The sequence below is a fragment of the Coregonus clupeaformis genome, chromosome 5 (genome assembly GCF_020615455.1).
Source record: "Coregonus clupeaformis isolate EN_2021a chromosome 5, ASM2061545v1, whole genome shotgun sequence".
Lineage (NCBI taxonomy): Eukaryota > Metazoa > Chordata > Actinopteri > Salmoniformes > Salmonidae > Coregonus > Coregonus clupeaformis.
The window spans coordinates 19,297,023-19,310,620 of NC_059196.1; the positions used below are offsets into that span (position 1 = coordinate 19,297,023).

General features: G+C 41.0%; 1 protein-coding gene across 4 annotated transcripts in view; it reads right to left on the minus strand.

Annotated features, from left to right (window-relative positions):
* Positions 1-13,598, minus strand: part of pds5b (PDS5 cohesin associated factor B) — an 86,020-nt gene that overhangs the window by 46,486 nt on the left and 25,936 nt on the right. For all 4 annotated transcript variants that reach the window (XR_006658211.1, XM_041874303.2, XM_041874294.2 and 1 more), the window contains exons 6-10: positions 2,019-2,145; positions 1,781-1,861; positions 888-1,028; positions 354-469; positions 175-269 (exon numbers count right to left, since the gene is read on the minus strand). Coding sequence is in view for 3 of the 4 variants with exons in the window: in XM_041874303.2 (XP_041730237.2) it covers positions 175-269; positions 354-469; positions 888-1,028; positions 1,781-1,861; positions 2,019-2,145 (560 nt within the window). In the remaining variant the exon portion in view is untranslated. The remainder of the gene's footprint in view (positions 1-174; positions 270-353; positions 470-887; positions 1,029-1,780; positions 1,862-2,018; positions 2,146-13,598) is intronic.

Below are 13,598 nucleotides of genomic sequence, written 5' to 3' on the forward strand. Positions count from 1 at the left end.
GAGATAAGTTGACTTGACATGGACATAAGTTTAAAAAAAATCTGTCCATGTTTTATTGACGTAAGTCCATTTTGAGTCTACTTATATCAAGTCTGAATCGGGACCTGGTTGCGTACCAAATTAAAAATGAATGAATGCCTTTCTAACATATTATTTTATTCAATGCCATCCTACCTGTCAGGTCCTTGGCTAAGTCAGGGTGGTTCATCAGACAATGGCTGGCAAATTTCACACATTCCAGTCGAATGGGAACGTGGATGTCATTGAACCTGTAGGAGACAGAAGACATACATTGTAAAACGACAGCAATACGATTAAAAAATCATTTAAAAAAAACCCCGGCATATTCTTACCTTCCGAGATAACACTGCCACAGAGGTTTATTTTGCGCTGCGAGTTCAGAGTCCTTGGCTCCAAACATTTTGGCCAGCAGTTTCACCACCTGTAGCCTCTCGTCGTTGTCGTTGCTCTGAAAAAAAGTAAGATAAAATTGATTTGGCAACTCACAAACCAGTTTACATTATTTTTCATTTAACCTTTATTTAGTCACTTGAGAACAAATGCTTGTTTACAATGACTGACTGGCATCATTAGTCACTGCTTTGTGTTTGTACCGTTCCACAGCACCTCAGCTTTGCTCATAACGATGCCGAGTCGGGCCCAAGGATAAACACAGCAATTTATCAAAGGTTATGCAACCAAACATATCCTACACTCTGAGCCCAGTGTTAAAAGCACTCTGAGCTGTCTAGAAGCTCCAAGTGGCAGTTAGTGGTGTAATGTGTGTGTGTGTGTGTGTGTGTGTGTGTGTGTGTGTGTGTGTGTGTCTGTCTGTCTGTCTGTCTGTCTGTCTGTCTGTCTGTGCATGCGTAAGGGAGTGTCGCTACCTTGAGTTTAAACTCTAGCTGCGGCAGCACCGACAAGAGGAGGTGGCTGTCGATATTGTAGAGCTCGAGGATCAGGTCGAACACGTGCTCCGACAGGTCGCTGACCGACGTCTTCCCCAGCATCAGCACCAGGTTAAAGAACTTGGGGGGGAAGGAACAACACAGCCTGGGTTACACGTCTGTTCTCTTCACTGACACACACACACGCACGCTGGCTTTTCCTGTGGGCTCCAATGATGAATGTGCTCAGGCAGAGCCGAGCCCAGAGGGCTCTGCAGATGGATTCTACAGCAGAGTTTTCCAGCCAGGACTGTTCCCTCTTTTCCAAAGACACACACACACACAAACACAGATGAACTAGCGCACAGATTAACGCTACATATTTGTTGAATGACAATTTACCTTCAGTATATGCTAGCTGTTGACAATGAAAAATACCTATTCTGTTTAGTTCTGTTCAGTGAATCACATTCAAACAAACTGTCTTTTAATTTCTGACATGAAATTACTACTGAAATGAATGACTATGTTTGAATTAAATTAGCCAACAATTGAAAAATTAATGTATTCCGTAGGCTACGTGTTGCAGTGTTTGTACATTTTACATGTTAAAACATTGACTTTTCTATGTGATGCTTGAAAGACATGAATCAATGAGATTGGTTGTTTATATTAAAACAAATGTATGAGGCTCATATTTGTTGATATAAAATACAGTATTTCAATCTGTGAGACCTCTTTATTGTCAACATGTCGAAATCGAATCTAGACCTACATTTGTTGATAATCACACCCTGCACCCGTACACACACACAAAACAGTAATACTGTTAACACCCAGCAGTGTTAGCAAGACACATTGGGTGTTTACCACAATCCACAAAGACAACTCACGTTAGTTATGTATGGCTCGATGGCCTGAGCAGTCCTTTTCAGCAGAGCTTTTGCCAGGTCGTACGCCTGCTTGTTCAAGTTCTGCTCAAACAAAAACAACGAAACATCAGAAACAAAATAACACACACCAACATGTGTTTACTATTTAAAAAGGTGAAGCCAGGGTTGTGTTCATTAGGGCACCTATTGGAAAATGTTTCAATCAAATTTCTTCCATTTGGTTGGTAATATGTTGCACCTTATGGACAGGGACCAGGTTAACCAAGACAGTGTCCAACAGCTCCTGGGAGACCGAATCCCCCTCACACACGATGGAGCTCATCAGGTCCACCATGTGCATGTGGACCTTCTGGTTGTGGCCATTGCTGAAAGGATAGGGAGTGGGACTGGGTTAATACATTGAACAATATACACAGAGTACAAAACATTAGGAACACCTGCTCTTTCCATGACAGACTGACCAGGTGAATCCAGGTGAAAGCTATGATCCCTTATTGATCTCACTTGTTAAATCCACTTCAAATCAGTGTAGATGAAGGGGAGGAGACAGGTTAAAGAATGATTTTTTAAGACTTGAGACAATTGAGACATGGATTGTGTATGTGTGCCATTCAGAGGGTGAATTGGAAAAACAAAAGATTCCTAATGTTTTGTACACTCAGTGTAAACATTTTATTATAGGATCATTTAGATTAAAGGAATAATCTGTGGCATTAAGAAGCATTTGGTTCATTTCATTGTGGTCAGTAAATGAATGGAGCCACCTCAGTCAGAACCGTACATACAGTATTTCTCCTATCATTAGGCTCTACATAGGGAATACAGTGCCATTTGGGTAACAGCTCCTGAACCACAGTAATGCTAAACCACACAGAGTGTAAAGACATAACTTATCTTTCATAACAGTGAGCTCTACTGACTGACTCAATAATACACACTGACTGATTTATGATAGACCTGCTTCTGAATTTCAAAAGCCAGCGCAGAGCACAGAGACTGAGTCTGGTTGAAACACATTTGGCTCTGGATGGAATATTTGGCCCTATTATGAACTCTTATCACCAGCAATTAGGGGTGTAACGGTACACATATTGGTACTGATCATTTCGGTACGGTGACCTCTGATCGGTCCGCACTGTGAAACTGAATGAATACATTTTAAAAAGATATACAGTACCAGTCAAAGGTTTGGACACACCTACTCATTCAAGGGTTTTTCTTTATTTTTACTATTTCTACATTTTATAATAATAGTGAAGACATCAAAACTATGAAATAACACATATGGAATCATGTAGTAACCAAAAAAGTGTTAAACAAATGAAAATATATGTTATATTTGAGATTCTTCAAAGTAGCTACCCTTTGCCTTGATGACAGCTTTGCACACTTGGCATTCTCTCAACCAGCTTCATGAAGAATGTTTTGTGCTGAGCACTTGTTGGCTGATTTTCCTTCACTCTGCGGTCCAACTCATCCCAAACCATCTCAATTGGGTTGAGATTGGGTGATTGTGAAGGCCAGGTCATCTGACGCAGCACTCCATCACTCTCCTTATTGGTCAAATAGCCCTTTCACAGCCTGGAGGTGTGTTTTGGGTCATCAGACCAAAGGACAGATTTCCACCGGTTGAATGTCCATTTCCCGTGTTTCTTGGTCCAAGCAAGTCTCTTATTCTTATCGGTCCTTTAGTAGTGGTTTCTTTACAGCAATTCGACCATGAAGGCCTGATTCACGCAGGCTCGTCTGAACAGTTGATGTTGAGATGTATCTGTTACTTGAACTCTGTGAAGCATTTATTTGGCCTGCAATTTCTGAGGCTGGTAACTCTAATGAACTTATCCTCTGCAGCAGAGGTAACTCTGGGTCTTCCATTCCTGTGGTAGTCCTCATGAGAGCCAGTTTAATCATAGTGCTTGATGGTTTTTGAGACTGCACTTGAAGAAACTTTCAAAGGTCTTGAAATTTCCGGATTGACTGACCTTCATGTCTTAATGATGGACTGTCGTTTCTCTTTGCCTTTTTGAGCTGTTCTTGCCATAATATGGACTTGGTCTTTTACCAAATAGGGCTATCTTCTGTATACCACCCCTACCTTGTCACAACACAACTGAGAAAATAAATTCCACAAATTAACTTTTAACAAGGCACACCTGTTAATTGAAATGCATTCCAGGTGACTACCTCATGAAGCTGGTTGAGAGAATGCCAAGAGTGTGCAAAGCTGTCATCAAGGCAAAGGGTGGCTACCTTGAATAATCTAAAATGTAAAATATATTTTCATTTGTTTAACACTTTATTTTGGTAATTACATGATTCCATGTGTTATTTCATAGTTTTGATGTCTTCACTATTATTCTACAATGTAGAAAATAGTAAAAATAAAGAAAAACCCTGGAATGAGTAGGTGTGTCAACCTTTGACTGGTACTGTATATAAACCCTGGATTGCTGATGCTATGTATTTGCCAATGAGAGGCTTTGAAGCCACCGGTCAGCTATATCGGCACTCCCCAGAAGGAGCAGTCCTCCATAGGAATGAATGGAATTCTACAGTATTTCAATGAAATGTTTAATGAAAAAAATTACATGTATTTAAGTATTTTGTTGTTGTAGTGGGGACAGTAACACTATTTATGTTTATGTTTAGTTTACATAATATAATATAAAAGTATGCCTTAAGGCATTGGTGCCCAGGACGTCGATCGCAGTCGACCGGTCGATCGCGAACTTCTATCTAGTAGACCGCATAAAAGTTTTCAAAATGTATGCACTAAAAATATATATTTTGGCAATTCACAGCGTTACCATCGAGTCTGCTTAAAACTAATGAGGTCCACAGTTCTGAAGCGCCGTATGCTTTGCTTACAGGTTAGCTTCTTTCTTGAATAGTACTGCACAGCCAAAATATAAATAAAACTGCTTGACTGACATAAAATTGGACCAACCCGCGGCATTATAGTAGCTACATTTGTTGGTATGCCCGAGTGGCGCAGTGGTCTAAGGCACTGCATCTCAGTGCTTGAGGCGTCACTACAGACCCCCTGGTTCGATTCCAGGCTGTATCACAACCGGCCGTGATTGGGAGTCCCATAGGGTGGCGCACAATTGGCCCAGCGTCGTCTGGGTTTGGCCAGTGTAGGCCGTCATTGTAAATAAGAATTTGTTCTTAACTGACTTGCCTAGTTAAATAAAGGTTAAATAAAAAAATTAATAAAACATTTCGAGACCTGTAACAGAATATTCTTTGTTGTTCCGGTGGTAGTTGTTTTTTTTACTATGTTTTTTTCTATGAAGTTGCGGTTACATTTTTTAATATGAGTGCTGGACCAAGCAGCAAGAAACCGAAAATCTACCACTTTCACAGTGAGTGGGCGGAAGATAATTTTTTCACCACAACAAATTCAAAATGTGTGTGTATGATCTGCCATTCAAACGTAGCTCTTGCTAAGAAGGGAAATATTGAGGCATTTCAAAACTGTTCACAAGAAATATGACCGCGTTAGGAAGAGGGTGGAAAAAGTAGATCCTATGTAACTAAAGTCTGGGCACCCCTGCATTAAGGTGTCTGGCACAAACAAATGTTGACATTAATAAAGCCATTTCTATAGCTTCCAAAATGATTTTTACAATGGTGGGGGAGTCCCAAGATGGAGGCGCTGTGGCTTCAAAACAGCACAACGTCTGAGCCATGTTTACATATTGATTTCACACGCATATTGCATGTGTTTTCATTTAAGAAAATACAAAGTGTTGGTATTCCTGATTGTGCCTCATGATCATATATGGAATCAGGAATACCAAACCCTTTGTATTTTCTTAACCTTTTACACTCGTACCCGTGTATGGATTGAAAATAGCAGATTTGGACAACGATAAGTGCCTAAATTGGAACACAGTGGCTGTACAGTATCATGCTATACATTACGTCAGAGCTCAGGGTCTCCGCTTCACAGCTCTGTATGGGTTTTGACTGACAGCACCGCACGTGACAAGAAGTTGCCCCCATCCCTCCCGCTAATTGGGCAACTTTTGCAAACGTTTTGTTGTCTGAATGGGGGAAATGCTGTAAATTAAAAGGACTGTATTTTGAAAGATGAGACGTTGGGGATTATAATAAATACCGCTTTGATGTCATACAAGCAAGCCAAACACCCATGAGTCCAAATGTGCACATTTCCATATCATAAAACTCATGTAATATATAATGTCAACATTTATGATCACTATGTTTGATGTACAGTTACAAAACGACATGGCGTTATACCCTGGGTTGTCCTGAACAGAATGCCGTGGACCACGCATCTGAATGCACTCATGACTCCATTCTATGTATACCAAAATTACGATCTGCTTCTCGGAATTGTCTAGCGAAAGCTTAATACTGTAAGATCGTATTTTATAATCTAGCTAGTCATGTTGGCAACAGAACAAGTTTTCAAATGATGCTAACCTGACACAGATTGCGATTTATAATGGACAGTTTTTGGATTGCGTAAACAGCAAAAAGTAATTGTGTAAAGGAGGGGATGCAGTGTGCTTGCTCTAGTTCAGGGACGGGCAACTTTGATTGGGGTGGGGGCCATGAAAAATCTGAACTCATCATGAGGGGGCACAGTGACTCGCAGGTCTGCGTACCCACATCCATACCCACACATGCATTCAATATATTTGCGCAGTTAAAACTACTTAACTCTCTTAAAGGGGGGCTGAACTTCCTGATTTAGCCTCGGTTTCAATTCTCCTCATTAGCAAATGCGACTGAGAACAAGATTTTGTGCTTTGATGTGGGTGTCTCTTGTGTGTGTTCGAACGTAGGAAGCGTTTGTACTTTCACTCTACCAAGAGTTCCAAGATGGCGTAGCAGTGCGGTCGTGTTTTTTTCTGTGTCCATGTGTAAATAGCCCGTTTTTAGTTTTTTGTCTATTTTGTATATATTTCTCTATTTTACTTTTCATTCTTTAACTAAATACACTTTCCTGCAACCCACCTCACCCAACGTGGAAAGGATTCTATTATTTCTTTATAACTTTTATCAAGAACCTTAAGCTGAAACTAGTCTAGCTGCAACCGAATGGCTACTTGCTATTAGCCACCGTTAGCGTCTTCAACATTGTCCGTGGCCTGCAGTACCCACCAGCCAGCTCTAGCTCTAGCCTGGACAATTTGTCGGCCAGTCTGCACAGTGTGCTATCGACCCAGAGCATATCGGATTTTCTGCCGGAATCACTGGACCCTAGCGCCGGATCATCGCAACCAGCTAGCTGCAACCAAATGGCTGTTGTCGTTGGCTAATTACCATTGCCCCTTAGCACGCACCAGTTAGCCTTGAGCTAGCCTCAAGCCCATCTCCCGGCTATCTACCGATCACTGCCTTATTGCCTGCGTCCGTAATGGGTCCACGGTCAAACGACCACCCCTCATCACTGTCAAACGCTCCCTAAAACACTTTAGCGAGCAGGCCTTTCTAATTGACCTGGCCCGGGTATCCTGGATGGATATTGACCTCATTCCGTCAGTAGAGGATGCCTGGCTGTTCTTTAAAAGTGCTTTCCTCTCAATCTTTAATAAGCATGCCCCATTCAAAAAAATTCAGAACTAAGAACAGATATAGCCCCTGGTTCTCCTCAGACTTGACTGCCCTTGACCAGCACAAAAACATCCTGTGGCGTACTGCATTAGCATCGAACAGCCCCCTCGATATGCAACTTTTCAGGGAAGTCAGGAACCAACATACACAATCAGTTAGGAAAGCAAAGGCTAGCTTTTTCAAACAGAAATTTGCATCCTGTAGCACTAACTCCAAAAAGTTTTGTAAAGTCTATGGAGAATAAGAGCACCTCCTCCCAACTGCCCACTGCACTGAGGCTAGGAAACACTGTCACCACCGATAAATCTACAATAATCGAGAATTTCAACAGGCATTTTGCTACGGCTGGCCATGCTTTCCACCTGGCTACCACTACCCCGGCCACCAGCTCTGCACCCTCCGCTGCAACTTGCCCAGACCTCTAGCAGTCTCTATGGGGGTGCCACAGGGTTCAATTCTCGGGCCGACTCTATTTTCTGTGTATATCAATGATGTTGCTCTTGCTGCTGGTGACGCTCGGATCCACCTCTATGTGGACGACACCATTTTGTATACATCTGGCCCTTTATTGGACACTGTGTTAACAAACCTCCAAAAAAGCTTCAACGCCATACAACACTCCTTCCGTAGCCTCCAACTGCTCTTAAACACTAGTAAAACTAAATGCATGCTCTTCAACTGAACGCTGCTTGCATCCGCCCACCCAACTAGAATCACTACTCTCGCCGTGTCTGACCTAGAGTATGTGGACAACTACAAATACCTAGGTGTCTGGTTAGACTGTAAACGCTCCTTCCAGACTTACATTAAGCATCTCCAATCAAAAGTTTGATCTATAATCGGCTTCCTATTTCGCAACAAAGCCTCCTTCACTCATGCTGCCAAACATGCCCTCGTAAAACTGACTATCCTACCGATCCTTGACTTCGGCGATGTCATTTACAAAATAGCCTCCAACACTCTACTCAGCAAATTGGATGTAGTCTATCACAGTGCCATCAGTTTTGTCACCAAAACCCCATATACTACCCACCATTGTGACCTGTACGCTCTTGTTGGCTGGCCCTCACTACATATTCGTCGCCAAACCCACTGGCTCCAGGTCATCTATAAATCACTACTAGGCAAATCCACGCCTTATCTTAGCTCACTGGTTACCATAGCAACACCCACCCGTAGTCTGCGCTCCAGCAGGTATATCTCACTGGTTATCCCCAAAGCCAACACCTCCTTTGGCCGCCATTCCTTCCAGTTCTCTGCTGCCAATGACTGGAACGAACTACAAAAATCTCTGAAGCTGGAGACTCTTATCTCCCTCACTAACTTTAGGTGTCAGTTGTCAGAGCAGCTTACCGATCACTGCACCTGTACACAGCCCATCTTTAATTAGCCCATCCAACTACTTCATCCCCATATAGTTATTTATTTTGCTAATTTGCACCCCAGTATCTCTATTTGCACATCATCTTTTGCACATCTATCATTCCAGTGTTAATACGAAATTGTAACTATTTTGCACTATGGCCTATTTATTGCGTTACCTCCATAATTTACTACATTCGCACACACTGTATATATATTTTCTGTTGTATTTTTGACTTTATGTTTTGTTTACCCCATATGTAACTGTGTTGTTGTTTTTATCACACTGCTTTGCTTTATCTTGGCCAGGTAGCAGTTGTAAATGAGAACTTGTTCCCAACTGGCTTACCTGGTTAAATAAAGGTAAAAAAAAAAAAAAACTGTACACACAGTTACAGTCACTCACCCTTCCAGATAACTTGAAACAGTCTAACAGGTCTTGGGTCTGGAAGTAACCTAGACTAGCTACCAAGCTAGCCTACTTCTTTCGCCAATTAGCTTCAGCTGGCCGGTGTGCGATCGTGGCAAAGTTGGTTTGACTTTGGATAGCCTATCTGTGGGGATAGTTAGGGACCATCAATAAATTACACAATGTAATTGGGACAATATTTTCATGTTGCTCATCTTTTAGTTGTGTCATTAAATGCTTTCAATATTTCTATACGTTGGTTTGAGGTTTTAAAGTCATTGAAATGTGGAGGTATTGACATTAAAATATTGTCTCATTTACATGATCGTCCATAACTAGCCCCATAGGGTTATCAAATTTCAAACCAAATGGACCATGGGCATTACGATCTGGTCGCGTGCTGCTGCGCTCCAAATTGATGATTACTTTGGGTGCTGCCAGCTGTGGGCAGGATTGAAATAAACCCAACCCAAATTTGGAAACCTTAGAGGTGATTTCGGATTATGGTAAAACTGGTTATAGTAAAATGTTAATGTAATAGAACAGTGGATGGCAGGTACTTTTGACTATTACGCTGATGGGGCAGCACCAACTTTTTGAAGGTTCTAGATTTGTTAATCAACAGGTTTATATTTTTAACTAAATCAATGCAACAGGTTGCGGTGATTAGATTACCGGAAAGGGGTTATGGGTTTGTTTCTTTTATTAGGCGTCTTTTCCCCTTAATTGAACGTGGTATTATCTGATGTGTTTTGAGTGGGATTCTCTCTTCCAGGACTGATGGAAGTCCCCTACAGTATGTATGTTAAGGGAGACGTAGGAGATCATGTCTCAAACAATTGTTATAATAGATGCATGAGATCAAATATCACTAATTCCTTACGCAGAGTAATTGATTATATTGGCGACTGAATAAAATATGACATTTAGAGGGGTGACAGGAACAATTTAAGGCGAAACAGATATTACCTGTCGTTGGACATTGATCCAGTAACGATACCACGGTCATTTGACATGGGAGCAAATGGAGGTGATTTTGGGGGTGAACAATCCTTGTGTGAATTACAAAATATGAAGTCTAAAGGGTAATCAATTAGGGATGCTCCTTGCATACTCAGAGAACATTGGGTGGTTTTCATCTTGTGAGAGATTTTAGGTCATCTTATTCTGGAGTAGTCACAAGTAATGTTATTGAGGGTTTTCTGAGTTAAAAGAAACATGAGATGTAGCCTGGTAAATTCAATGGAAAGTAAGAATTTCGAATTTGAATTGTTTGGACTGTTTAAGAGTTGGCAAAATGGAAACTAATGGAATGTGCACTTTTTCTTTCAGGAGAATGGGGATAGTGATTTCATTTTTCTTTGAAATGTTTCACGAGACTATTGTCTTTGGAAGAGATGTTAGTTACATTCGGCAGTTTGATAAGTATGAAGATATCCGGATTAGGTCATAAGAGGGAGCTACCCAATTAAATAAGGCCTGGCCATTTTTATTAGATTTTTACTATATGGTTTTCAAATAACCACAAACAACCCACCTATTATGAAATGTTAGTTATATAGGGTTTTTTATTTTTATTTTAGGGGGTTTTCACAGGCTAGAAATTATATATCTTAAAGGGGCACACACGGAATTCTATTTTCTGAGTGAGTTTTAAGTAAACACGTGATTTCTTTTGAAAATAACTGTACTAAGGACTTACTGTACGCTTGGAATACGAAATGTATGAAATGTTTTGACTGTTGTTAATTATTAGTCTACTATAGAATGAAAAGGATTTGAATGACCTCTGACATCTAGTGTGATTTGATCACCCACACTGGAAAGCCGAGACATTGGATGATGAATTTAAGGTAATTTATTATACCGAGTTGAGGGTCATTTGTAATACTGATAATTAGGAAGAAGTTTATAATTTAGCAATAGTCGTATACAGTTGAAGTCAGAAGTTTACATACACTTAGGTTGGAGTCATTAAAACTCATTTTTCAACCACTCCACAAATTTATTTTTAACAAACTATAGTTTTGGCAAGTCGGTTAGGACATCTACTTTGTGCATGACACAAGTAATTTTTCCAACAATTGTTTACAGACAGATTATTTCACTTATAATTCACTATATCACAATTCCAGTGGGTCAGAAGCTTACATACACTAAGTTGACTGTGCCTTTAAACAGCTTGGAAAATTCCAGAAAATGATGTCATGGCTTTAGAAGCTTCTGATAGGCTAATTTACATCATTTGAGTCAATTGGAGGTGTACCTGTGGATGTATTTCAAGACCTACCTTCAAACTTTGCTTGACATCATGGGAAAATCTAAAGAAATCAGACAAGACCTCAGAAAAATAATTGTAGACCTCCACAAGTCTGGTTCATCCTTGGGAGCAATTTCCAAACGCCTGAAGGTACCACGTTCATCTGTACAAACAATAGTACGCAACTATAAACACCATGAGACCACGCAGCCGTCATACCGCTCAGGAAGGAGGCGCGTTCTGTCTCCTAGAGATGAACGTACTTTGGTGCGAAAAGTGCAAATCAATCCCAGAACAACAGCAAAGGACCTTGTGAAGATGCTGGAGGAAACAGGTACAAAAGTATCTATATCCACAGTAAAACGAGTCCTATATCGACATAACCTGAAAGGCCGCTCAGCAAGGAAGAAGCCACTGCTCCAAAACCACCATAAAAAAGCCAGACTACGGTTTGCAACTGCACATGGGGACAAAGATCGTACTTTTTGAAGAAATGTCCTCTGGTCTAATGAAACTAAAATAGAACTGTTTGGCCATAATGACCATCGTTATGTTTGGAGGAAAAAGGGGGTCGCTAGCAAGCCGAAGAACACCATCCCAACCGTGAAGCACGGGGGTGGTAGCATCATGCTGTGGGGGTGCTTTGCTGCAGGAGGGACTGGTGCAGTTCACAAAATAGATGGCATCATGAGGAAGGAAAATTATGTGGATATATTGAAGCAACATCTCAAGACATCAGTCAGGAAGTTAAAGCTTGGTCGCAAATGGCTCTTCGAAATGGACAATGACCACAAGCATACTTCCAAAGTTGTGGAAAAATGGCTTAAGGATAACAAAGTCAAGGTATTGGAGTGGCCATCACAAAGCCCTGACCTCAATCCTATAGAACATTTGTGGGCAGAACTGAAAAAGCGTGTGCGAGCAAGGAGGCCTACAAACCTGACTCAGTTACACCAGCTCTGTCAGGAGGAATGGGCCAAAATTCACCCAACTTATTGTGGGAAGCTTGTGGAAGGCTACCCTAAACGTTTGACCCAAGTTAAACAATGTAAAGGCAATGCTACCAAATACTAATTGAGTGAATGTGATGAAAGAAATAAAAGTTGAAATAAATAATTCTCTCTACTATTATTCTGACCTTTCACATTCTTAAAAGGAAGTGGCGATCCTAACTGACCTAAGACAGGGAATTTTTACAAGGATTAAATGTCAGGAATTTTGAAAAACTGAGTTTACTTTTATTTGGCTAAGGTTTATGTAAACTTCCGACTTCAACTGTAACTACCTCATCTATCACTGATATTGTTCTTGTACATACTGTATATTAATGTATTTATATTGACACTATCTATTTCTGATATTGCTACTATGCAAGTAACCATTTGGCTGTACCGTTTACAAAAGGGCTCTCCAACCCTGTTCCTGGAGAGCTACACTTAATATGTTGTGAAATCTGTTATGAATGTATTGTAATGTTTTTTAAAAAGCTTTCTGGGAACTGTGGCAGGGATCTTGGAGGGTTGGTGGCCTGGCGGTTGGGAGCTTGGGCCAGTGGCTGATAGGTCGCTGGTTCGGGTTCCCGTTTTTGACCTTGTGGGAGATCTGTCTACGTGCCCTTGAGCATGGTGTTGACCCTGGTTGCTTCTGTGGGTCGCTCTGGATGGGAGTCTGTTAGATGACTGAATGTAATGTAAATGTTGAGCGGCTTCACTGCAAGTAGTTCTATGTTTTAATATTTAAAAAATACAAATAAATGCTGACAAAAAATGTGCTATAACTGGGCAGACAACTCACAAACTAGCAATGAATACCGGCGGCTAGGCTCACTTTTTTTTTACGCATCTTGCGACTGCATGACTTAAAGACCATTTGTGCCGGTCAATGCAGGCCTACAATAATTATATTCTGATGTGCTCTGCAGAGATTTGGAGGACAGTGTGCAACACACTGCATCCGGAAGACATTGATCCGATCCAAATCTGATCGGAGTAGCCTAATTGTTTGATATTGTGATTTTTGCGTGATATTATTTACTTGTCCATTCGGACAACATAAATCTATATTCTTCTTGTCCAACTTTTATTTTATTTGTACTTTTCCCGGGCAAGTGGACAAGCGTAATTGTCGAGCCCTGTCACCCATCACTAGCCTGGTCCCAGATCTGTGCCGTCTTGCCAACTGCATGACAATAACCATAG